This window comes from Nuphar pumila, chromosome 4 (assembly GCF_984573655.1).
Source record: "Nuphar pumila chromosome 4, dmNupPumi1.hap1.1, whole genome shotgun sequence".
In the NCBI taxonomy this organism is placed as follows: domain Eukaryota; kingdom Viridiplantae; phylum Streptophyta; class Magnoliopsida; order Nymphaeales; family Nymphaeaceae; genus Nuphar; species Nuphar pumila.
In genome coordinates this window covers 2,656,664-2,684,618 of record NC_143252.1, presented here as the reverse complement: position 1 = coordinate 2,684,618, position 27,955 = coordinate 2,656,664, and the positions used below count along the sequence as shown (strand labels likewise).

General features: G+C 36.1%; 1 protein-coding gene across 1 annotated transcript; it reads right to left on the bottom strand.

Annotated features, from left to right (window-relative positions):
- Window positions 1-102: 102 nt before the first annotated feature.
- On the bottom strand, window positions 103-26,625 carry LOC149839058 (AUGMIN subunit 6-like). Its single transcript, XM_090002245.1, has 13 exons — window positions 26,271-26,625; window positions 26,117-26,173; window positions 24,034-24,128; window positions 21,077-21,227; window positions 5,745-5,870; window positions 5,453-5,612; window positions 4,283-4,343; window positions 3,861-4,173; window positions 2,437-2,562; window positions 1,779-1,934; window positions 1,394-1,643; window positions 692-1,159; window positions 103-415 (listed from the first exon to the last, which is right to left on the bottom strand). Exons 1-13 carry the CDS (start codon window positions 26,478-26,480, stop codon window positions 375-377), a joined length of 2,214 nt encoding a protein of 737 aa, XP_089858371.1. The 5' UTR covers window positions 26,481-26,625; the 3' UTR covers window positions 103-374.
- Between the last annotated feature and the right edge of the window lie 1,330 nt (window positions 26,626-27,955).

Genomic DNA, 27,955 nt, shown 5'->3' with positions numbered 1-27,955 from the left:
ACCAACAAAACCATCAAAGCAACAGACCAGAGAATCTCCCATACAAACGGCAGAAATGAATATCTTGACCACTACCGCAAGCAAATTCCCCAATCATGAAACTGCTTCCAGAAAAAAAAATAATAACAAAAAAGAAGAGTTGAGCAGAACTGAAGAATAATAAAAAATAATTGAAACTATAATGAGACATACAACAATCTGATGGGACCATCATCCCTAACAGTAATACATGAAATTGCATTGCCAACTTTACACCATGAGCATCTGTGTTTGGTGTTCCCGTTGTATACTCCACGACCTCTCCAACATCGACAATGCAGGATCCATAATGCAACATCAAGTAACAGAACCAACAGAATGAACTCAATTAAAATTCATCGCTCCATCAAAGCATCATCAGTTTCGGAGAATGGCGCTGCAAATAATAAGACAGGTTACATCACAAGTATATATACTTTGCTTCAAGATTTCTCAATTTAACTACATCATGCATGTCTCTCTCAAACCTATCATAGCAGAATAGAAGCATGATTAAAAAAAATAGTGAGAATATGACCAAAATCACAGGAAATAGTACAATGAGATGGCTTTTCTTTCCATGATGGTGTGAAATTGTAAATACATAAAATAAAAATGCATGAAAAAACATATACTGAATATGCCAAAGAATGGAACATAACAATAAACACACCTAGTAAGTCTTCATATATATCAGGTGAGAGAGATGCTTCCATCAGCAAAGGAGGGGAGAAAGGTTGATCTTGACCATCCCAGATATTGCGAAATAGTGAATATGCATTATTGGATATATTTGGACTAACCCCTGAAAGAAGCTCATTTGCATTTTCATCATCCATGAGTACACAAGCCTGATTTAAATGACCAGTTAAATCATCACATTCATCCAAAATGGACCCATTATCTCTCCCATCAGCTAAACCATTGTTAAGGATGCAAAGCTCTTCAGGAGACCATGATAATTTGTTTTTATTTGTAGCTTTGACATTAGCCCCCTTCTGAGCAAGTCCACCTGTTGAAAGTGGTATAAAGTAGTGCTCGGAAGTATCAATTTTATTGTCTCGTGGAACATTCTTTGCATTAGGTTGCACAGAAAGAGCAGCTATACGAACAGATCGCTTTAAGTTCTGAACAAAGTTGTCTGCAAGGACAAGGCAAAACAAAATTTGAATTATTAGATTTCAAAGAAAAACAAAAGCTCCTGAGAGCCAAAGTTTTTGAGGAATATTCACCCAACAGCCACCTGATATCATTTGGAACTGTTAAACCAGTCAAGACTAGGCAATGACTATTGAAGTTAGACTAGGGCAGCTCTAAGAGCTTACACAACCGCCTGAAGCAGTAAAATCTCATAAGAAAAGTTAAAGAACCAAACCTTGTATTAAGTTTTCTTCATGATTTCCAGTCAAAGGCTGCTCCGATTTACTGCATTCTGACAGTATGTCAGGCTTGTTAATTTGTTGAGCAGATACTGCTTGCCGCTTTTGTGCAATGCCACATTTTCCAGAAGAATTTGGGGTCAAACTAAATAGGTGTGGAAGTTTAAGAGCGGGACTACTGGAAACCTGCTCAGGCTGGGGAGGGAATTTTTTATTTGACTCAATGGCTTGGACAGTGTTCTCTTCCTGTTTACAACACAATTTCTTGACTTATCAACACACAAAAGGTATGCTATGTAGATGAATAAATTGGCTGGGGCAAAAACATAAAATAGAAGAGATCAGCATTATCTTGAAAATGAGGTTTGGAAATATCCTTACAATTGCCCTTCCATTGGCTTGAGGATGAATAGAAGGTGCAAGCCTGGTAGGATTACTGGTTGCAGCAATAGATGACAAGCCATTTACTTCATCTGTAAGTTCAGATATCGACTCTTGCATTGATGGGATAACCTCTTTCAATTGACTAATAAGTACCTATACCTCAAAAGGAGATTATTCATTTTGATGCATGAGACGGACAAAATCAAAGCAAAGTATCACTTCCCATAAATTATCAAGGAAAATGAAAACAAACAAAATATCAAAAAGAAAAAGTTAATTGTCAAAAAGCAAAAAAAATCCTGTTCATAATAAAATCCCAGCCATATACTCGAAACCAGAACTTGCAGCAAGAAAGTATGCTTAAGCTTTCAAAAAAAAAATATAGAACTCAAAGAAAACAAGAAGAAGCATCTGGTTGATATCAGAAAAATGATTTATTTTAGATTGTCAAGCTGGGAATGTGCCCCTGAACCAACCCTCAATGGGATTCAAACATGAGATCACTTGAGCAAGATGCTGTTATTTGGTTTTTAAGGAATTATTTTTGTTTTAATTATTTTAACAATGTATTATAATTGTTTGGAAGTGCAAAACAATAAGAAGTTCTTATCTCTAACTGGAAACTCTATGATGCGCTCCAGAAAAACTTGTTCACCTGTATACTAGCCAAATGTTGATGATGTTCTGCAAGAGTTGCAGAAAGAGATTCAGCATGCCCACTGCTCCCACAGCTTGTTGTACACCGTAAAAGTTCTGGACCTTCACCATCATTAGATTTGGCCTGTTTATGTAAAGAATGATAATCCACAAAATTATATCAGAACAAAATCACACGCGACTGAGTCATGTAATCCAACAGTGAAATAATGATCACTGAATCCAAGTTAAACCAATTAACCCATTCACATACGTAAATATGATACAAAAATTATTCACTCATGCAATACGAATGAAATGGTAACGACAAAGAAATCAACCAAAAAAAGTTCAAATTTTCCAGCGAGTCTCAAAATATTAAAATATAGAAAGAAATTATGGTTAAACCACAAAAAAGAATAATCTGTAGTTTAGAAACTAATAGGCAGATAACTCTGAAAACATTGAAAAATAGCCAGAGAGTCTCCAAGATGCATTAGATACACTCCATGCTTGAAAGGAAGCTAAGCTAGAAGATTAGCTTCAATGCTTCAGATATGGGAAACAAATAAAAAACAAGCAGATCTTCACCAAAATCAGAGACACACAACCATCAAATCAAATGAACCCTACATGGTAAGGAGGAACTTCGAAATTCTATGAATTTACCATCTTTGTAAACTCTTAAGTCTTAAATCTTAATCATAATTGAAGAATGAGGAAAGAATCATAATCATGCTTCATTTACATATGGTATTTGAATGAGAACCTTTTAGCTAACTCCCTCTTTATCTCCAATATTTGGTCAATTCTCTAACAAAGGTTAGTAGCATGGAGAATATTATAAAAGACTAACAGTACTTTACTATTAAGAGTCTAAAGACAGTTTTAATGGAATGAATTTTTTACACTATAACTGAACCTTGTCTTACCATTTTTGCATTAAATTCTTCTCTTTCTGACACTTGTACTAAAGAATTGGCACAGTCCTATCTAATCCCATACATGAGAATTGGTATGTGATCAACCAAGGACTCGTGTACTATCAATTCTACCTTATCAAGATGCTTTAGTGTAAGTTCATGCTTCTGATGCTTACTGTTTGCAGAATACACATCATGGCTTGTGCTCACAAGCTTCAGAGGCAAATTATAGGGGCAAGATTTCATGGCACCACGACAAGGCTCAGTTTCTGGTTAGTCATCTACAGTCATCCAAAGCCACTCACATTCAAACCAACCAGTACAGCCACATTTATAAAATTATGGTATAAGATTCTAGCAAGGATACAATAAATATGATTTAGGAACATCAAAACAAATTTGTCAACAAATGCCTAAGTGAAACAATAGTATATCATCTATAGTGAGAAGAAATCAAGTCAATTGAATATGGCACACATGTAGCACGTGTTAATGGAAAAACAAAAACAAAAACACATACCAAGATAAGTGACTGTCTGTGTATCCGCTGTAAGGCATGTGTCCAACACCTGAGAATTTCTGCTACATCAACAACAGGCTGAATCCTACCACCTTTATCATCAATACGTGGAGTACCTTCATCACATATTTGGGAATGAATTTGTTCAGAACTGCTTTTCTGCTTTTCTCTATTTAAACTTGAAGTTGGCCCATCTTGATCTTCCGCCTCTTCTTCATGTTTCAAATCACCAGATTGGATAGACAGAATAGCTGGAGCTAGATGAGAACTTTGATCCATAGCTGCAAGCAAAGATGATCCAGATATTCGATACCTGATCATGAAATCATCCCCACAATTACAGAATGGTGATATTATGAGACAATATAATAACATAAAATGGAGAAAAGTTTCAGTAAATAAAAAAAGAAATGGAGGCATACCTATGCTCACGATGTGCTATTAAGTCCTCAATGGGGCCTGATGCAAGAACTTCATGTTGACCTTCACATTGAAGAAGCAAATAACAAAATAAGTGAGGCCTTCCAATTGTATTTACAGTGGCCGAAGGTAATCTTCTATCTTTCACAATGAAACTGCAAGCAGTGAACCAAGCAGCAGCAAATGCATTAACTGGGTGAAAGGAATGAAAGTTCTGTACAATGCCAAAACGGCAAGGTCACCACAAGAAGTAACCACGCCTGTGGGAGGTCATTTATGGAGCGACTGACCACATAGATTCTTGAGAAGTTTATTTCAATAGAGGCAATGATTCCCAAAAACCTCACACTGATTAAGTTGATGTAGAGGTAGTTTGGGGCAAATTGCTTCATAAAAAGGCCATCAAACATTTTTGTTGTAGTGTCACAGTTTTTATGTTTGAGATTCGGTCTATAGGTGATGTTAGGAACGTAAAGCATAAGAGAAAATATCTATTTTGCTAATTTAAGGAACGAAATAGTCGGACTATCTGTCTCATGCTTCTATTCATTTTTTTTACTATACATTAAAAACTTTAAGAAACAAGAAAGGGAACAAAAAATTTCCCACATAAGTTTGACATGCCTGGATATATATCACAGTAGAATCTGTTTTTCCTAAAGTTTAGAAACCAAATCACCTTCCATCCATTGGTACTCTACTAGGAGGATCTGTAAGACTAGTAATGCTTAACAGAACACTCAAAAGGTATTAAGGTCACAGAAATATCATTATAGCTTCCAGCATAAACATTAACAGATAGGAGCCCTGATGAAGCATTCATCATTTAATAATATTAAAAATGCCTCGCCATTTACCATTCTATTTTACTTACATTTTATTTATCATTTTGCAAGCCATCATAACAGTTTCAAAAGCAGGGCCGAGATGACCTTCATGCACATAACATGTGAGTACCTGGCATACCTATTATCCCATAGCAGAACTGAGATTACAGTGAAAAAGTACTGCTTTTTACCTCTGAATTTTCATGCAATAATTTTTGGCATCAAGCATTTACCTATATGCAATAGCAAAACACTTTCCAAACATAAAAAATGCACAGATTGTGTAACTAGGAACTTATTATGGGTACCCTTTTACCAAAAAAAGGAATTATTTTTGGTACTCACTTCTACGAGACAGCAAAGAATCCCATAGGCGAGTTGCTTTAGAAACAAGATGAGAATTTTGATCAAGCGAACTTGTGACACGCCCATCCCAAAGTTCACCTTCCAACTTTACCTTGTTTCTCAGATCATGCAACTTTTCTAACTCTTGCTGCAAATAAGCCTAAAACAGAAAAAGAACACAAAATTAGTTTCACAGAAGAAACGTAAAAATATTTTCTGATCAAAATTTAGCTAAATAAATGAACATGCTAAAGCAATTGCTATCAAGAAACTTAAGAAAGATGCCCTTTACCTCCTCAGCACAAAGGCTGCGGAACTCAGCAGTCATGTCATGAGCTAAACTTGACCATGTAGCCTGTCTGCGTACAGCAGTATTTGCATTTTTCAAGAACTTCCTTCTTTCAAGAGCTATCCTCGCCTGTCCAATATGCATCTCTAGTTAAGGCATGATGAGATCACCAACCTAAAAATTGCTGGTGGGAAGGAAAAAAAGCCAACTTTATCGTGCAATACATGGTCTAAAAACCCGGTGGTTTGACCCAATGTCTGTCCAGGTCAACCAAGTCAACCCTCCTACTGGGTCAACCCAGTTGGTCGACCCAGCCTGCATATATCTAGTCATGTTTTCAATTGTTTAGTTTTTAATTATACATGATTATCGTAATAATTACAAATTAAGAAAAGGAATTTAGCTGTTTTATTTAGACATGAACCTATCTTCATGTTAATTTTCATTAAAATATAGTATTTCATCCATTCTAATTACTATTGTTTTCTATTTTAGGTTTTGACGGTGCTTTTTACATTGAACATCTTGATTATTTTATCCATGCCACAATTGCACAACGAAGTTCTCTTTTTGACAATGAAGTTTAAACATCATACAAATTAGTTGATTGTGATGCTTTATGTAATAGCGCGATGACTCATAAACATGATGAACTTACTTTCTACAATTCATTTTTTTTGTACTTTAGATGTTAGCTTCATTTCTAAATGTTACCTATAATAATTACTTACATGTCAATAATGTTATGTTCATAGATAATTTTGCAATTACACAATTCTTTCATTTACATAATAATACCTATTTTAGAAATCTTAACAAACAAAGCCAAGATTGAAATCAAATATCAAGCATAACTTGACTAAACCTATCATACCAAGTCTTTGGTGCTTATTTAAGACCGTATAGGGTCTTGTCTAAGTGAATAACTTTTCCTTTAGAGATAACTATGCGAGGTGGTGTTTTCAATATAAACTTCTTTAGCAAGCTTTAACTGAGAAATACATTTTTAACATCCATTTGATATATAGGCCATTTTTTTACAGAGGCAAGAGCTACTAAGGTCCTAACTGTGGTCATTCTAGCAACTGGAGCAAAGGTTTTTTCATAGTCTATTTCATACTCTTGAAAAATATCTCTTGGAAACTAATCTGGCTTTATACTTTTGAAGAGTTTCATCACTCTTGATTTTAACTTTATACACCCATCGACAACCTATAGCCTTCTTTCCTAGGGAAATGTCTTGAATAGTCTAAGTATTCGCTTTTTTTAAGGCATCTAATTTCACTCTCATAGCTTCTACCCACTCGTTCATTAGCTTCAGCATAGTTGGAAGGTTTTATATAAGAATGTATTAATGCAATGTAAGCTTGATACTTAGGTGAAAATGACTCATAGGACACAAATTTTCTAGGGATTTTTAACACTCTAGATGACATGGTTTGTATCTCTCCCTGTTTTTCATTATTGGTATATTTTTCAAGAGCACATGGATGTTTTAAATTACCACGCCTGGAATAGCGAATACAATCTTAATCTTCATTAGATGGTTCTTCACTTATTACATCATTTTTAACTTCTTAGTCTTCATCAATATCACAATCACCAATCTTTAAAATTAAATCCAACAAGAATACTCATTTATTTTCTTAGTTTTTTCAATTTAAAAAAAAACTTCTTTTTCTAAAAAAGATACATTCCTTGAAACATATAACCTTTTAGTTTTAAAGTCAAAACATCTCTAACCTTTTTTATTATTTGCATATCTTAGAAAAACACAAGGAATAGCAAGAGGAGAGAGCTTGTCATTTTTGTCAATAAAAACAAAAACTTGCATCCAAAAGCCCTTAACCTAGAGTAATCTGGGATTTGTTTGAAAAGTTTTTCAATAAGAGATGCATTTTTTAAGGAAGAGGACGACATTCTGTTAATAAGATAAACTACAGTTAATGTGACTTCAGCTCAAAAATCTTTAAGTACTTAGTTTGTAATAAGTAAAGTCCTTGTTGTTTCTATAATATGCCTATGTTTCCTTTCAACTAAATCATTTTGTTGAGGGGTATAAGGACATGAATTTTGATGTGTAACACCGTATAGGTCTAGGTAATCTTTAAATTTTATTAATAAAAACTCTCGCCCTAAATCAGTGCGAAAGATAAAAATATCATTCTTAAATTGATTTTTGACTAAATTATGAAATATTTGAAAATATGAAAAAACTTCGAACCTATGTTTAAGGAAATGAATCCAAGTGTGTCTCGTAAAATCATCTACAAAAATTACATAATACATAAAACCACCCTTTGATATAACAGGTGCACGTCCCCAAACATCTGAATGTATTAACTTAAGTAGTCGAGAAGAAACAAAGGTTCTTTCTTGAAATGGTAATTTCTTCATTTTACTAAGAATACAATTTCCACATGTAAAATTTTCAAAATTACAAAAAAAAAAATCATCTTTGGAAAAAACTGGATCTTGGATATATTGGGATGGCCAAGTCTCTTATGCTATAGATCCAAATTCACTTTCTGAATATTGCAACAAAATGTATTCTTGGGTATTTCCAAAAAATCCATGTAGTACAAGCCTCTTTATCTATGGTCTTTCCCAATCAGCTTACCTGACTAACGATCCTGCACTCGACAACCATGAGAGGAGAAGGAAACATTACAACCATGGTCAGATATTTGAGAAAAAGATAAAAGATTTAAGTTTAGTTTAGGAATATATTTAATTTTGTAAATATAAAATCTTTTTGAGTTTTGATAAGTATTTTTAAAATTTTCTATTCATTTTATCTCAAGAGATGTTTCATCGGCAGTAAAAACATTTGACTCACTTGAGTTATGACATTTGGATAACATATCGCCATTTGGTGTCATATAAAAAGAGGCACCTGAGTCAAGAAGCCAAAGAGATTAATCGGGATCGGAGAAGCCGAAAGAAGAGACCGCAACTCCAGTGGATGAAGATGCTCCTTTAAGTAAAAGTTGAAGAGCCTGCACTAATTGTGTTAAGGACATGTTTCCAATAGACGGTTCACTCGATTTCTGTGAAGGTCCAACAGAAGCAACCTTCTTATCATAAGGTTTCTTCAATTTAGGACAATATATTTTTACATGTCCCGATTCACGACAATAGTAGCAAATAACTTTATTTCTTTCATACCCATTGCCTTGTTTCTCATCATTTGGCCTTCAATAGTGTGGGGGTTTGTAGGTACAAACATAGTTTTCCGATCTAGATACGGTTAGAACTGAGTCATCATCACTCTTAGAGATTCTCTTTTTAAGCCTATTTTCTTCTATACTTAATTCTTCTATTGTGTCTTCTATTGAAAGGACTTTCCCTCGATGAAGAAGAGCGGATTTGGTGGATTCAAACTCTGATCTCAATCCATTAATAAATTGAAAAAAGTGTTCTGTATTTATTTGACTTTGACGAAGTTCTATGTCTTCCGGACAATGCCATTTTGGTTCAAGAAGAGTTAACTTTTTCCAATATTCGGACAAACTATTATAGTATTATCTAATGTTTTTGTACCCTTGAACCATATTTTGTACCTTATCTTGTAAGTTGCACACATATGCAATATCTTTAAGAAAGTACATTCTCTTAAGATAATCTCATGCATTGTTTGCATGATCAAATTTAGCAAGACTTGAACACTTCTTCATGTCAACGCTACTAATGAGTCAAGACATAATCTTGGCATGTCTCATTCTCCATTCCTTCTACTTTTTATCATAAGTGGTTATTGCCTTATTTTTCTCAACCTCCATAAGAGGTACCTCTTTCTCACCTTCTACTTTAGTAAGGATTAGTTGGGGTTCCGGATCAGTTTCATCCACTAATCCAGACAACCATTTTCCACATATAAGGTGTTTCATAATTGAAGCCCAAGTTACATAGTTTGAATCATTGAGCTTAATGGGTTTTATGGTAACATTATCATTGTCATCCATTTTTATAAAAGTAAAAAAGAAAAAAATAAAGAGAGAGGAGAGAAAAGAACGGGAGTAACGGTGGAAGTCACGAGCACTCTATCACCAAGCAAATGTCACCAATCAGAAGCACTTCAAATAGAAATTTCAAGAGAGCTTCAACAGTTTCAAATTTGGAGTGTCACGCTTCCCAATGTTCTGAAAACATTTCAGCTTGATCACCACGCTTTGATACCATGTAAGAAAATGAATTTCTTCAAAAATATTCACTAAATTACCAACAATGGACACTCAAAGAGTTCAACCAAATACCTAAACAAACACTCAAAGAACCACAAAAGAGTTCACTGACAAATATCCACTAAATGGGTTCAATAACAAAAGATAACATATAGTGATTTTATTGATTGTAACCCACACTTGAAGTAATACAGAGTGGGGGCTATGACCCATATTTATACACAAAGGAGAAGGCCTAGAGAGAGTCATTGGGATCCCAACGACTCTATTGTATTGACTAGTCAACATGTTGACTAGTTCAATACAAACTAAAAAATAAAAAATCTATAACCCTAGTTACTTAGTTACACATAAATATATATAAATATTAATATATACATATATGTATATTTACATTTTTAACAAGCAAAATTAGGCCAAGTCTCAAGTCAAGAGCAAGCAACTCGAGTCATAAGTCACTAGGTTTTTGAACTATGGTGTAACATTGTATAATATTACACAAGAAGCTCTGTTACATGCCAACCAATTCTATAGGTGCATGAAAAAATACAGATATTCATTAGGTGTAAAAGTTGGGGAGCATAATCAACATCAAGCACTCAAATTCAATGATTGATCATTCAAATTTAGCTAAAAAAATATCAAATCTAGTAACATGAACATAGCACTAACCATGTACATCATCAAAGAACAAAATAAAAAAAACTATGCTAAACAACATTTCAGAAAGCTAAAAAGAGAGAAAAAATATATAGTACAAAAAGTGGATGTCAAAGTTCAAAAAAAATAGATCTTAAGAAAGACTTCTCAAATCCATGGCACACATAGACTTTTCTCAAGAAAGAGTGATGAATGAGGCTGAAATGTGGTATGTGGAGCCCTAGGAAGATGTGTATTACGAAGATGAGCTTCCTACTTCTGATCCTTAAGCCCATAGCATAGGATCAGAAGTAAGAAGTTCTATAACGAAGGAAAAAGGTGTGGTGGGTGCCAGTAGTAGTGTCGCGGCTACTGCTACGAACACAAAAAGAAGAGGAGGAAAAAGAAAAGGAGGACCAGGAGGTAGAGCTAAAGGCACTATTAAGAACTTTTTTCCTCTTAATATTACCCCTGAGGCACAACCCGACATTTGTACTGTTATGACTCCTGAGCATTTAGTCGAACAAGCGAATGTCATGGTTGAGAGATGGTTCTATGATGCTTACATTCCTTTCAATGCAGTAAATTCCTTTCATTTTCAGGACATGACAGATGTCATAACCAATATCGGGCCTGAATATGAAATACCTTCGTATCATGCTTTAAGAGAAAAAGTTTTAGATGCTAATGTGAAAGAAGTGAAGGCATATTGTGATGAGATGAGGCACTAATAAAGAGAGACTGGGTGTAGCATCATGGCAGATGGATGGACAAACAGAAAGTCGATGACCTTGATATATTTTCTTATTTATTGTCCCAAAAGAACCATATTTTTTAAATCAATTGATTTGTCTGATACACCCAAGACATCAGATGTATTGCTTGAGGGTGTTTACCAAGTTCTAGAAGAGGTTCAGCCTCAAAACATTATACGGTTCATTACTAATAATGCAGCAAATTATAGGGAAACAAGTTAAAATTTGGCAAAAAAAAATTGGGTTACTATTTTAGACCCTCTGTGTTGTCCATTGCATAGACCTCATGCTTGAAAACATCGGCAACATGGATGAGGTACATCATACAGTTGAATGCTTCCAAGAAATTACTAAATTTATTTACAATCATGCATGGATTTTGAACCTAATGAGAAAGTCCACCGGTAGTGCTGAGTTGATTCGTAGTGTAATTACTAGATTTGATACAATTTTTTTGATAATGCAAAGTCTAGCAAAGAATAAAGTTGCACTAAAAAATGTTTTCATCTGATGAGTGAAATACATATCCACATGAACATAAAAGAAAACCTAAAGAAATTGTAAATATTGTAATCAGAAGTGAATTCTGGGATTTATGGATCAACTTATTGAGAATAATTATACCTTTGGTAAAGGTGCTTCGATTAGTTGACAGTGAAGACAGACCAGTTATGGGTTATCTTTATGAGGCCATGAATAAGGCAAAAGAAGCTATCAGAGATAATTTGAAGTGAAAGAAAAAAATTTTACATGCCTATATAAAACATCATTGAACATAGCTGAACAAGACAACTTCATCAACCTCTTCATGTTGCAGCTTTTTATTTAAATCCTGCATTTAGATACTCCACTATGTTTAAAATGAATAGGGAAGTCAACAAGGGACTTTTGGATTGCATTGAAAGGTTGAACCCTGATTATAACATTCAAGATTAAATTCATAAGGAAATAAAACTTATAATAATATATTGTATGATATGGGGAGACCTACAGCAGTGTGAAACTGTGTCACGATGCATCCAAGTAATTTATTTTGTCTATTTTAATTTTAATTTCACATTGTTATTTAGTTATGATGTTTTGTATGATTACATCTATTATTGTCTTATTAATTTCTCATTTTCTTGTTTTTTTTTTCAGACATGTAGTGGGCCAAGTTTGAAAGTGGTGTTCCAAATTTGAGAGCTTTGTCATTCGCATTCTCAACCAAACATGTAGTGCAAGTGGATGCAAGAGAAACTAGAGTGTCTTTAAGCAAATCCATACCAAAAGAAGAAATAGATTAGAGCACAAAAGGCTCAATTACCTCATCTACGTTCGCTATAACTTATGACTGAGGCAGATGTATATAAAATTATAAAGCTTATTTGTCATTTTCATTAAAAACCCAACTAATTTTAATTTGTTCATGTTAGCTTTTTAGGTAAATCGAAAAGTTACCAGCAAGGAAGCATAAAGAGCAATTTGATCCCATTGGTTTAGAATATTTTGATGAATTGAATGCATGGGTTGAAGAAGAAGCAAAGACTCTTTTAAATGAAGAAGACATTCAATGGATTAATATGGAAGGAGCACAAGAGGTAGATGATGAAGACTCCACGTATCTTGGAGACGATGTGGATGTCGAAGGAAGAGGAGAAGAAGAAGATATTGATGATGAAGATGATTATGATTATTGATGTATCATATTTTATTAAAAAACTTGGTTATTTAACACTTAATTGTTCATAAACTTTGTTATTTTGTTTTTTTTGTTTATGCAATATGAAAGTATGAGTCTTGTGGTATATTCTTAATTGCAAGATATTTAATATTTTGCATTGTTCTTGTGAGATATGCATACAATATTATCTATGATTCTATATTAGTTGATGTTTGATGATATCTTATGCGGCTCATAGAGACATAAATGTTGCATACGTAATTTTATGGTTGTGTTTTGTAGAATTCATCATTATTTCATGTGATATGATTTTTTTAGAATTTTTACTAATTTTTTTTTATTTTTTTTATTTTTCTTGCTTTTTTTAGACTTTTTTGAATTTTTTTATTAAAAATTTATGATATGTTTACGATACGATATGGTGTTACTATTTGCCCAACCGATACGAGTAACGATACGCTACTTACAACCTTGGTCGGACCTACTTTTTTTTTTCTTTTTTTTTTTAGTTTTTGCCAACCAAAAACCTAGTCTTAGTAAAACCTTGTATCTCTTAAAACACAAATTCTGCCCTCTATCATCCAAACAGGGCTTTAAAGATTGCCATCTTTGCCCCAACTTGATGGGAAGTGTTAAGAGGCATTTCATGATAACTTTTTCCTCTTTAAGTTAAGTATATAAATTGCTTTTTACTTTTGAACATTGAAATAGCCTTTGCAGTGACAAGCATGCCCAGGTGATTGAGTGCCTAGCAAGTAATAAGGTGGAAGCTACCTACACATACATAAAGACTCTGTCTCTCCATCCTTGATTATGATGTAGATTGCAATGTGCACCACATAAACGGTCTACTAAATGAAGAATATATTCATTGATGGTTGGTACATAATTAATAAAGATTGTTCTTGGCAACCTTCTAAGAATGCATTAACCATTCAACAGGTCCCTTGAGAGAAAGTGACCGAACTTAGTGGTTTCTCTTGTTATTCCTCCTTATAAAAAGTACAACGGGACCTTCTCTAACCAAATGTTTTGAAGTTGCAGAGATTTCCAAAATAAATAGGTTTTCTTGGATAGTATCTAAGTCTCAAAAGAGACTTTACATAAAATGCAGGCTATTGAATACATGATCTGTTTGTACGGCTTGCCAGAGAGTCTGCCCCAAGATTGCCAAACTAGGAAGCGGAAACAGGAAACGATACGGGAAGCGGAAGCAAAGCATTTTAAAATTTATAGGAAGCAGGAAGCGAAGTATCAATTTAAAAGAAAAAAAAAATGAAACAATATGGTAATTGAATAGGAATCGAACAAGAAACAAATAAAAACTAAAATAAAATTATTTATTCTTATATTTCATGATTTTTCAGTAAAAGATTTAAATTTTTATTAAAATCTAACAATGATGGTTATTAATTTAAAGAAAGTACATGGAAAGTGAGTGACAGTGTGAGAGAAAATACATGAAAAACATGAAAAGAAACGTGAGAAAAGCATATAGAAAGCATAGACCATGTGTGTGGGAAGCATAGAAGAAGCGTGGGGGAATCAAGATTCCCATGAAGTTTCGAAAGCGAGGAGTATCGCGCTTCCAAAGCGAGTTTCCAGGAAGCGAGCTTCCTGTTAAAATGTAAAACTGTACATATATGTATATATAATAATATTATATTATTATATATATATATAAATACATTTTTAATTTCTTTCTTTTCTGTATTTTTTTCCTTTATTTTTATTTTTTGTTTTTATGTCCTCTAGTTCAGTTTGAACTAGAATGACTGTTGCTAGTCAAGTCCTGTCCAGACTTGACTAGCAATAGAGCTGTTGGACTGACACAGTCCAACAGCTCTTAATAGAGCTGTTGGACTGACACATTCCAACAGCTCTAAATAGAGCTGTTGGACTGTGCCCAACAGCTCTATTGAGTCCTCTTTCAGCTGTGTATATAAAGGGGTGCAGCCCCTCTTGTATTTTACTCCAATGCTTCTTAAGCAATTGGTTTTTCATATCAATAAAGAATACATTTTTTTTTTATTTTGTTTCCAGTTATACCCTTTTTAAGGGTTATGCTTTAGTGTCATTTTTGACACTTGCTCTTGTTAATCAAAGCTCGTGTTTCGAAGATCCCCATTTCATTTCATGGTATCAGAGCCGCGGAAGTACTAAATCTTGAGGAAAAGCTGCCTCGGTTTCCGTGCCCGTTTGCAAAAGTGTTCGCCACTTGAAGAGAAGTGTTTTATCACTTCATTGGAGAAGATTTCACATCTTATTGTATTGTTTTTTTTTTTTTCTTTCTTTCTCATTTTTCTTCTTGTTTCTCTTCTATCCCTATTCTTTCTCTCCTTGTAATCGATGGATGACAATGATAAAGTCACCATCATGCCTATGAAACTAAGCGATACGAACTATGTAACATGGGCTTCAATCATGAAGCACCATATATGGGGAAAAGGCATATGGGGGATTGTGGATGGTTCCGATTCGGAACCTAAGCTATCTCTTACTAAAAAGGAGGGAGATAAAGAGGTCCCTCTATCGGAAGAAGAGAAAATCAAGGCTATTGCCTCATACGAGAAGAAATGGAAAGAATGGAGAATATCTCATGCGAAGATAATGTCATGGCTTATCAATAGCGTTGATATTAAAAAATGCTCAAGTCTTGCCAAATTTGATCATGCCGATAAGGCATGGGAATACCTTAAGAATATGTATTCCCTTAAAGATATTGCACACGTGTGCAACCTCCAAGAAAAAGTTCGAATGATGACACAAGGATACAAAACTATTCGTGAATATTACAATGGGTTGTCCGAACTTTGGGAAGAACTTTCCCTTTTAGAACCAAAGTGGCATTGTGCCGAAGACATCGAGCTTCGTCAGAAACAACTCGATGCTGAACATTTTTACCAGTTTATCACTGGATTAAGGCCGAAATTTGAAACCACTAAATCGGCCCTACTTCACAGGGGAAAAATTCTTTCTATTGTTGAAACTATTGAAGAGTTAACAATGGAAGAAAATCGTCTCCGGAAAGGTTCTTTAAAAATTGAAAATGATTCCGTTTTAGCCGTGTCTAGACCAGGGAATCATGTTCGATCATATAGGCCTCCTCACTTTAACCGACAAAATGGTGACTATGATAAGAAGAAAGTTATTTGTCATCACTGTCATGAACCGGGACACTACAGGCCACAATGTCCCAAACTTAAGGAACTGAGAGAAAAAAGAGCTGCAATTGCTGGATCGGAGCCTAAAGATCAGGATGCACCAGTTTCCCTGGCCCAACTAATGGAGATTCTTCAGCCTCTCATCAAAGGTGCCTCTTCCTCATCTGAAGCTTCAACCGGCGCAGCAGCCTCATCTTTTTCTGATTTAGGTAAAATTTCTTGGCTTCTTGACTCTGGTGCATCTTTTCATATGACCCCAAATAATCAAAGTCTATCCAAATGTGTTAAAAATAAAACAAGTGTGTCAAAGGTCTTTACTGCTGATGGGACTTCTCTTGAAATAGAAGGAATAGGAAATTTTGAAAAAATTTATAAAACAAAAAAATTTTTTATTCCAGAAATTAGACATGTTCCCAAATTAAATTTAAATCTTTTATCTGTATCTCAAATTTCTGATTATGGGTGTAATATTTCTTTTTCTTCTCATGGTTGTTGGGTACAAGATCGCCAGTCAGGCAAGCTGATTGGGGAAGGCCATAGAGAAGGAGGGCTCTATTACATGGATTTTTTGGAAATGCCGAAGAAAGCTTTTTGTTATAATATTCAAAAAATAGAGTTGGAACTGTGGCATAAGAGACTTGGTCACCCACATATAGCCAAAATCCAACATTTTCCAAATCTAGGGAAATTTTGTAACTCTGAATCATTTGATTGTAAAGATTGTATTCTCGGCAAAATGAAAAAATTACCATTTCAGAACAGAACCTTTTTCTCTTCAAGACCACTTGAATTAATACACTCGGATGTTTGGGGTCCTGCACCAGTAATTTCTAAAGGAGGATTTGTTTACTATGTTATTTTTGTCGATGATTTCTCCCGACATACGTGGATGTACTTTCTCAAACATAAGTCTGAAGTATTTTCATACTTTCAAACTTTTCATAATATGGTTAAAAACAAGTTTCAAAATGATATTACTATTTTTCGCACAGATTCAGGGGGAGAGTTTTTATCCACAGATTTTCAAAATTATCTTAAATTGCATGGCATCACACATCAAAGATCTTGTCCTTATACACCTCAACAAAATGGACTGGCAGAACGAAAACATCGCCATATTATAGAAACCACTAGAACTTTATTAATAGCAAATCAAGTCCCTAAAGACTTTTGGGCAGAAGCTGCCTTAACTGCCACCTATCTCATTAATAGGATGCCATCTTCTTCGTTACAAAATATCACTCCCATTGAAAAACTTATGAACATTTCTCCAGACTACTCTAGATTAAGAATATTTGGGTGCAAATGTTTCATATTTACTGACAAAAATGATAAACTTTCCCCTCGTGCGATTCCCTGTGCCTTTTTAGGATATGCTGAAAACCAGAAAGGTTATAGATGTTTTGACTTCAAAAATAATAAACTATATGTGTCTAGAAATGTTTCCTTTCTTGAAAAGGAGAGCTTCTTTGATTTTAGAAAATTAAAAGACGTCACTGAGTACTCCTTTTTGCTAGATCTAACATCAACATCTGATGAATATGACCTTGATTGTAACTTTGATGATGATCACAGAATTATTGATCTTAATGTTGAAAATGAAGAAGTTCATAGAGATACTAGTATTCAATATTCCAGGCGACAAGAGTCTAATACTCCATGTGCACTTGAGAAATATTCTAACATTCCAACTAGACAATCATCCCGAATCTCGAGGCCTCCAGAAAAGTTTGTATCATACGAGTCTTTCTCACCCACATATAGGGCAGTTATTGCATTAATTCACTCATATGAAGAACCATCCACATATTTCCAAGCAAAAAATGATATCAAATGGATAGAAGCCATGAAAGCTGAATTAGATGCACTTGAAAAGGCTTCTACATGGAATATTCAAGATCTTCCTCCAGGGAAGAAAACTATAGGATGTCGATGGGTTTATAAAATTAAAACCAAGAGTGATGGTACTCTTGAAAGATATAAAGCCCGTTTAGTAGCCAAAGGTTATGCCCAAGAATATGGGATTGATTATGAAGAAACCTTTGCTCCGGTGGCTCGTATGACTACTGTCCGAACCTTAATTGCCTTAGCTTCTATCAAAAAATGGTCTATTTTTCAAATGGATGTCAAAAATGCTTTTTTAAATGGAAAGCTAGTTGAAGAAGTATATATGCAACCCCCTCCTGGTCTAAGTATTCCTAAGGGTAAAGTCCTTCGCTTAGAAAAAGCTCTTTATGGACTTAAACAAGCACCAAAAGCTTGGTATGATAGGTTTAGTCGTGTTATGATTGATATTGGTTTTCAATTCTGTTTAACTGACACTGCTTTGTTTATTAAGAATTCTGATGCAGGGATCATTGTGCTTCTTCTCTATGTGGATGATATGATCATCACCGGAAGCGATAAACAGGGAGTTGCAACAATCAAAACACTTCTTAAATCTCATTTTGAAATGACTGATTTGGGCTTGTTGAGATATTTTTTAGGCATTGAAGTTGCTTATTCTCCTAGAGGATATTTATTATCTCAGACTAAATTTGCTTTTGATATTGTTTTCAGGTCTGGTATTACTGATGATAAGAAAGTTGACACTCCAGAAGTTGTTAATGTTAAAATGAAGATTGATGATGGAGAACTTCTTGCAGACCCTACTCCTTACAGACAGCTTGTCGGGGCACTTTCCTATCTATCCATTACCAGACCAGATATAGCACATGCTGTTCATACAGCAAGTCAATTTCAACATGCTCCTACTTCTGTTCATATGGGAGCAGTCATGCGTATTATCAGATACATCAAGTCCTCTCTTTCACGAGGACTTTTCTTATCTTCCTCCTCTTCTCTTGATTTAATTGCATATACTGATGCTGATTGGGGAGGTGATCCCAATAACAGACACTCAACCACTGGCTTTTGTGTCTTTTTAGGGGAATCATTAATCTCGTGGAGGTGTAAAAAGCAGCAGAAGGTATCTCTCTCATCCACCGAAGCTGAATACAGAGCCATGGCAACCACGACCATGGAAGTAGTTTGGCTCCGACGACTGCTTGCTGACATGGGAGTTGAAGCAACAAAGGCTTCACAAATGTGTTGTGACAACAAAAGTGCGATCTACATTGCCAGTAACAGAACATTCCACGAACGCACCAAACACATCGAAATGGATTGTCACTACGTCAGAGAGGAATATCTACACGGGATAATTGATCTGCCATATGTCACTTCAGAATATCAGTTAGCAGACTTCTTTACAAAGCCTCTCGCTGCTCCCCGATTTCACTTTCTCTTAGACAAACTTTCGCTCATTGTACCGTAAGTTTGAGGGGGAGTGTTAAAATGTAAAACTGTACATATATGTATATATAATAATATTATATTATTATATATATATATAAATACATTTTTAATTTCTTTCTTTTCTGTATTTTTTTCCTTTATTTTTATTTTTTGTTTTTATGTCATCTAGTTCAGTTTGAACTAGAATGACTGTTGCTAGTCAAGTCCTGTCCAGACTTGACTAGCAATAGAGCTGTTGGACTGACACAGTCCAACAGCTCTTAATAGAGCTGTTGGACTGACACATTCCAACAGCTCTAAATAGAGCTGTTGGACTGTGCCCAACAGCTCTATTGAGTCCTCTTTCAGCTGTGTATATAAAGGGGTGCAGCCCCTCTTGTATTTTACTCCAATGCTTCTTAAGCAATTGGTTTTTCATATCAATAAAGAATACATTTTTTTTTTATTTTGTTTCCAGTTATACCCTTTTTAAGGGTTATGCTTTAGTGTCATTTTTGACACTTGCTCTTGTTAATCAAAGCTCGTGTTTCGAAGATCCCCATTTCATTTCACTTCCCACCTACCTAAGAAGCTTCCAGTAACTCTGGTCTGCCCCACTTGCTTTGGGATGCACATTTCTTTGCATCCGCCTCGGTATCCTAGTTGAGTTGGTTTCAGTCACTAACAGCCATACAAAAATAAATTGCAGAACACCATCAGGACTTGTGAAGGAACAATCATATACAAGGGATTGGTATCGCAGCTACAATTATTATAGTACCTACTTATCAGCATGGCATGATTAGTCCATTTTTCTTAGTCAAATAGAGAACCCTGCTAAGATAGCCTCTACTACTTTAGGAATAATAAGAGAACAGAAACTAAACAATAACAAGTCTGAAGTGCTAATAATCAACAAGAAAAACAGAGGAACTCAGTTCCAGAGGATATTTTGGATGTGTAATGTGAACTGTACAAGCATGCTTGAGGCATAACCAATTCAATTAAGCTTCAGACATTAATTAAATAATTACACAAACCAATTAGCTCTTATTTTCCTGTAAGAATATATAAGCTGAATCATTGTGGCATCTAAGCAACATACAAGTCCATGAAAAGAATTGCTATCATAAATGCAAGTTCTACCATCAAAGAAAAAACAATATGGAAAATAACCAAGCATCTCAAGAACATAAGAAAAACGAAAGATTAGGATGTCAAACAAAAAGAATGCACTTGTCAGCTTAAGAGGCAACCAAAAGAGCCATGAAGAAATCAATAGCAACCGGCATCCACCCTAATTTATCAAGAGTAGTTAATACATCATAGAAGGTACCCAACCTAAACTGGGTCATCAGCTTCTATTTGTGGTACACACCTGTACCTACTACAAGGGCTTCCTACACATTTATAATTTTTTTTTCTAGTCAGCGCTCATTGAATTTTTTTTAATGTAAAGTTTTTCTTTCTGCTCTTTCCTGGAAAGGGCACCAGATTTTTGTTTCAATAAAGAGCAGTGGAAAAAAAAAGCCGTCATTCTTCTAACTAAAATTCAGAATGAAGAAGAATCAGATAAAAGCATTTCCAATGACAACACTGAAAATTACAAATTCAATGACCTCCCAAGAGTACATGTGACATTGATAAAAAGTACCTTTGTGACAGGAAGTAAAGCAGCTGCATGCAAATAGGATATGTCTGTCAATGAATCTGGCAATGGATTAGCAGAAACATCAGCTGCAAATGTCCTTTTATGAACCTCTCTTAAGGCGTGTACAGACAGCTGCCACAGAAGTTCAACGAATCTGGAATTGGACATAGAAAAACAATTATTGCAACTATACTTGGGCATATAAACTATAAACCTCAATCTTCATTGTTAATATATAGGATTCCTTCTTGATGCATGATACATTAGTAAAAATGATACTACCTACAAGTCTACAACTACAATCTATGTCACCCGGGTGTAGGTGCGGGTGCGGGTGCGGGTATGCAGGGTAAAACACGTCAAATCCAAAAAATGTGGGTACGGGGACACGGCTATATATATATATATATATATACATTGTTTGGACTTTGACACAGGTTTATTTCTGATCTGGGTCAGCTTTGACACATGTCTAATTCAGACCTAGGTTGAAACAGATCCGGATTTGGTCTGAATAAGACTTGGGTTTGGACTTTGACACAGGTCTAGTTCCGATCTGGGTCAGCTTTTACACAGGTCTGATTCAGACCTAGGTTGAAACTGATCCAGATCTGGTCTGGCCCAGGTCTGAATAAGACTTCAGTCCATTCAGACCTGACTTTACTCAGGTCTTATCATAACATCTGGTTTGTGCCAGGTGTTATTAAAGAAATTAGAAAAAAGTAAAAAACATGAGAGAGAAAGAGAGAAACATGTCCAGATCCAGATCTAGCCCAAGTCTAAATAAGCACAAACCAGGTGTTATGAAAGAAAGAGAGAGTTGTCCTGGCCCGCTGGGTACCCCGCTGCCGGTGAAGGAGGAGCAGGAGAGGTGGGTGGTGGTGAGTGTGTTCCCTCCCTACAGCACCGGCAGAAGAAGAAGAGGAAGAGAGGAAGCCAAGTACACCTCCCTCTCCTCCTCCTCTCTCTCTCTCCCCCACCACTTTTTTCGTCCTCCTTCGTTTCTTCTACTTCTTCTCTCTCTCGTCCTCCTTCGTTTCTTCTTCTTCCCTCTCTTTGGTTCTATTTTCCCCTCTCTCCTCTCTCTCTCTTGATTCCCCCTCTTGTTTCCCCCTATCCCTATTTTCCTCTCTGTTTTCCCTCTTGTTTTCCAAACCGGAGAAAGCGGAAAGAGGGGAACGAGAGGGGGGGGGGGGGGGGGGGGGGGGGGGGAATCGAGAGAAGGGAGAAAACGAGAGAGACAGCGAAAGAGAGAAGGGGGAAGCCGAGGGTTTTGGGAGCGAGACTAGGGGGGAGAGAGAGTCGAGGGTTTCAAGGAGGCATTTTTTTCAGTTTTGGGTCTGAATTAGACCCGACCCGTGGCTTTTACCCACACTGCATCTGGTACCCGTACCCGTGTTGACATGGGTACAGTCACCCAAATGACGTGTCGCAGTTACATAGACTACAATAAAGTATAAGAAACTTTTTGTAACATGAGATTAGTAAAAAGAGATGCTACTCACAACTAAAATAAGGTATATACATATCAATATATATATAGATAAGACAAAAGAAAAAGTTTTACATAGATTAGAAAGCTTGCACAATGTGACTAAGGACTAGTCTAAATAGATTTCTAGGGAACCTATATCCATTAACACGCAAAAAGGAAACTAAGGGCATGTTTGGAAGTGGGAAAGATGTAGAAAAACTTATACAAAATAAAAAATTCGTATGGTTTTTACGACCCTTCCAAACAAGAGAAAAATTCTCTTTGAGAGAGTTTTTCTAAAAAGTACATTTTTTGATAGGAAACATTCCTCGGGGGGTGGAGGAATGTTTCCAAGAAAATTTTGTGGGCTCTCTCTCCATCTCACCACCATCACCACCCACCACAATCCATCTTCACCACCACCATTAATCTCACCACCACCATCACCCACCTCCCGGAAAACCGCCCTCCCTATGATGATTTTTCACCATCCATCACCACCACCACCACTACCACCCACCTCCCGAAAAAAAGCGCCAGAGAAGCTCCATCACCACCTATCACGATGATTTTTCACCACCATCCATCTGACCACCACCACCATCACCCACCTCCCGAAAAACCACCCTCCCCACGATGATTTTCCACCATTCATCTCACCACCACCACTATGGCATGTCATATGCAACCCTAACATAACTGAAATCATCCTACCAAAGTTTAATTGAATGATATTGTAAAAAGTCATAACTCTTCTACGTCAATGAAAATAACAAACATTGACTACATCCTCAAAATGTGAATGCAAATATCATGGCATTTTGTAATATATTGAAACCAACATGACATTGTCATTACGACCAAATCATCATCAACCATATCACTGATATTGCCAATATACCATGGCAATGCTGTAAACATTTGCATTGATAACGTTCCAATTTTTCTATTTTAGAATTTTTAACAAGAATATTCCTAAATATCCAAAGATCTGCAACAATTTAGATGATTTTGTTCTTGTCCATTTTGCAGAAGTCTGAGAGACATAACAAAAAGTATTTGCTCATTTAACACATTTCTCAATAATGGAAGCATAATTGGACCTTTTATAGGCAGATGATGGCCATAGTGTCAAATTTTACAACCAAACAAATACAATAAAAAAAGAAACTTCCACACAAAATACTGCACGACTTTAGATTACAGACACAAAACAAACAAGCTACTGAAATTTAAATTACCAGCAAATTGCATATTTGCAATAGTTTAAGAAAGCCCGTACTGAAAGTAAGATCCTTCAAGAAAGTTAGTGAAATGCAATTGTTTATAAAGCAATAAAACATCAAACAGAAAAAAAATAAAAATACTAAGCACCAGTCAATGACTTCGCACTGCCTTGGTTTCATCTTTGTAACTCTAATCAGCGTCTATTTAACTTTGTTTGTTTCACAAAGTTATACATTGAATGGAAAGATGAGAAGAATACCTTTGCCCACAACATGTAGCAAGTGATGAAACACGTGAATTGCTTCTTGGAAGCGCTCCTTGAGATTCAAGCTCATTTATGATTCCCTGTACAATCTGAGACACACAAGACAATTCCAGTACTAAGTGTATAACTAATAGCCACATGTGCATCAACAAGGCCAAATAACCAAATTCACAAATGCAACAAAACAAAAGAATCAAATGTATTTACTGAGAAGTGTTGAAAATAAAATTAAGCAATCAATTGCCTGGTGAAGCTAAACAAAACTACAAATTTGACAAATCTATGTGAACCAAAAAAATGGGTGCAACTATGAAGGTGACATTCTCAACAGAACAAGAAAAAACAGAGATAAGCAATCTGCCAGAAATATCCATGAAATAAAATGTGAAGGTAATGGAGAAAAGCACAAATTTTCATCCCAACTAAAACTAAGGAAAAAAAACAAAAGTTTGATGGCCAAGCACAGATACTATTTCAGCAAAATTCTAGAGAAGTTTGAGCATAAAATGAGAATCAAGGTCTCTTTCTTTCTCGCTTATCCTCCATAGGAAAAAAACAGAGGGAAGCAATCTACTAGAAATATTCATGAAATAAAACATTAAAGTATGCAAATTTGATAGCCGAGTTGCATGTAGAGTGGTAGACACTATTCATCAAAATCATAGAAAAGTTTAAGCATGAGATGAGCACAATGAAATCATAGTCTACACATTAAAAAAGGAACAAGTGTAAAGCATATGCATTATATAAATACACTGCTTGCCTGGTTTCCTAAATAAAACATGGTCTTAATTCCAGAAGATGAGGTAAGTTTACAATATAGCTTAGACTCAAAAGCAACCGAAGACCATGAGAAATAGAACCTACAACACAGTCATGTTTAGATAAAATGTATAACTTTTACAAACTATAGTTTCCTCCACAATCGCTCTACAAAAATATATAGTTTCCTCCACAATCTATTGATCAAACAAATGACACAAACTACGTAATATACAACATAGTAACTTGCAATATATATCTATAAATCACAGTCACCAACAGTGAAATTGGAACATGGAAAAGGCAGCTTCTCAGAACAAAAAGAAAAATTGTTTATCTTGTGAAGGCATTGGCATTTTTTGAAAAAAAAAACATAAAATTGAAAAAATAGCAAAAAAAGAACTAGTATTTTTGCCACAAAAATTCACAAATTAGAAAATTAGAAAAGGAACCACATTAGTTAAATTGAAAAATGAAATGCAGATAAATATAAAACAGATATAAGATATATAGAGAAAATATCTAGGGTAGAAAATTCATCTAGAAGCCCTTTCTGTGGATCACAAAATCTGACTTCAGGGTTCAAATAGAACAGTGCAGGAAACGAAAAAGCACTCATAATGTTTTCATAAGCATAACAAAAAAAAGAAAGGAAGGAAGAAAAGTATGCAAAAAGAGACGTCATCTATCAGATATTGCAGCTTATAAGCACTTCAAAAAATTAACTCGACTCTGTGATAACAAAATAAACTCAAGATAGGAACAACCCAACTTATTAATTGGATGCGCACTTTTATGTCAAAAAATAGCAAGGAACTTGGATTTCATTCGTCAATGCAATTGCCCAACTCATTCGACTTATTTGGATAAGTGGATGCATCAACATTTTATAAATCCCTAAGCAATAAAACGAACACAGAAACTTGAAATTTAAACCTCTAATTGAAAAAGGACGCCTACAGAGCATCTCGTCCATCTAATTACTCAACAATCACAAAATGCACCATTTCTCCTAAATCTCAAAGAAATCAAAAAAGAAAAAACTCACAAATTCATAAATTGCACCTCTATTGAAAAACAGCACCTAAAGAGCATCAATTTTCCATCCACCAACTACTCAATTATCACAAAATGCACCATCTCGCAAAAATATCAACGCAACAACAGAAATTTAAAAGAAAAGGAAAAAAACGCACACACAAATTCCATCATCCGTACAACCGAAACCACCAAACACCTAAAAAGAAAACCAATTCCCAATAGGAGAAAAAAAAAAGCTAGGCACAGAAAACAAACTGTTTGAGAAGGGGCGCACCTTGCGAAAATCCCTCGACTGAGTAGCATCGAAAATCGGCCACACCTTATCGAAATCCTGCAAGAAACAGAAGACACGGCACTCATTCCACCAAATTCACAGCGGGATACGAAATTCTACAGCCGCCGCTGAGAGCTCGCGGAAGGCGGGTTACCTTGGCGGCTTGGGCAGGGCCTCGGAGGGCGGAGAGGATGAAATGGAGGAGGGTCTCGCCCATCCTAGGGTTGGAGTGGCGGAAGAGGCCCGTCTTGGGCATGCCGTTGGTGATCCCCAGTACCGCGGGGTCGAGCCCTAGAAGGAGGCAATTGGTGTACATAGCGCTCTCCAATTCGACCTCCATCTCCTTCTCTCTATCCATCGTCATGAATGCCTCGCCCTCGCGCCCCCCCCCCCCCGACCAATTCTGCAATTACCCCAACCTCCTTCCTTCTCCTTCTTCTTCGCCTCCGTCTACCTCTTCTGCGATCTGAGAGAGAGAGAGAGAGAGAGAATGGAATTTCTGAGATCTCACTATTCCGATCTTCGTTTGAATTTGTTGTGAGGACCCGACATGTTTTTTTAATATTTTTTTATTAACGGGTCGGACATGATCTTTGATCCAACCCGATCCTGTTGTTAACTACTAATAAATGGGTTAGATGGTCGATCTGTGAATGGTTCGAGTTTGGCTTGTTTGGATATGGAGATGGTCAAGTCCGATCGGATGTAGCATAAATACGGACCCTGATGGAGAGACATCGGATTCTATTTGTTTTATATTGATGCCCTTATAGTGGCCATTGTATTTAAATTTTGCATTTGCGACATCATCTCTAATATCTTTGCCTAATTCAAATATATTTTGGACTTTAAAAAAAATGGATTTGGGTCCACAAATGCCTCACACCCGTTTGGTGGGTCGGCTTAAGGTTTTCAACCAGAAGGATGTCAAGAGTTCGATACCTATAGTGCTTTTAGGCTGAAGCAGCAAGCTCTTTAGTGTTATTTCAAGTTGTCGGGGATGAGTGATACAATAAGGCTCTGTTTGGGAGCTCAAGTTGGAAGCAGCTAACAGGGATTCATGAAATACCCATCGGTTCCACTGTTTGGTGTTATGGACTTAGGACGACGAGCAAAGATTGTAGCAGAGATTGGGGTGTGTTGGGGTTAAAATCTGCCGATTTTAACTACATCCATGCGAGGAGGTTGTTGTTGAATCTACGGATGCCCATGTCCTTCTCATCTCCCTCCCAACACCCGCTCCCAAACTCAAACTCTCTCGAGCCCCGCCATCTCAACTGGGGTTTCTCATCCATTGTTTGGAAACTAGGAGCTGAGATGGGAGTTAATGCATTAGGCAAAAACTTGATCCAACTACCTTGTGGTGGTCGTTTGGAAACTGGTAGCTGGGATGACAAAAACTTGATCAAACTACCAAATGTCGATTTAAGGCTGCATTTTGAATGTTGGAAGGTCATCACATCAGTAGGTATGGTGTCGGACCCGGGAGAAATGGGGCCCGCCCCGCCCCGCCCCGCCCCGCCTCGCCCCGTTCGGATCGGGGATGGAGGAGACATGAAATGCGGATGGAGGCGGGGGATGAAGGTTAAAATAAAAACCCATAAGGAGATGGAGGCAGAGATATGGACTTACGCCTTCCCCCACCCCAGTTCACTCTCATCCTGGAGCAGTCGGAAAATCCGTCCAAGTGGGAAGTCAGCCGATAGTTGGCAACTACCTTCTCATTGAGGTGGTAGCTGAAATGAGGAACTAGAGGTGGCAAATGCCATCCCAGTTCCCTCTTTCCCCATTTTTCTTTCCTTCCCAAACAGAAATGGTGCTGGGTATTTCCCAGCTCCA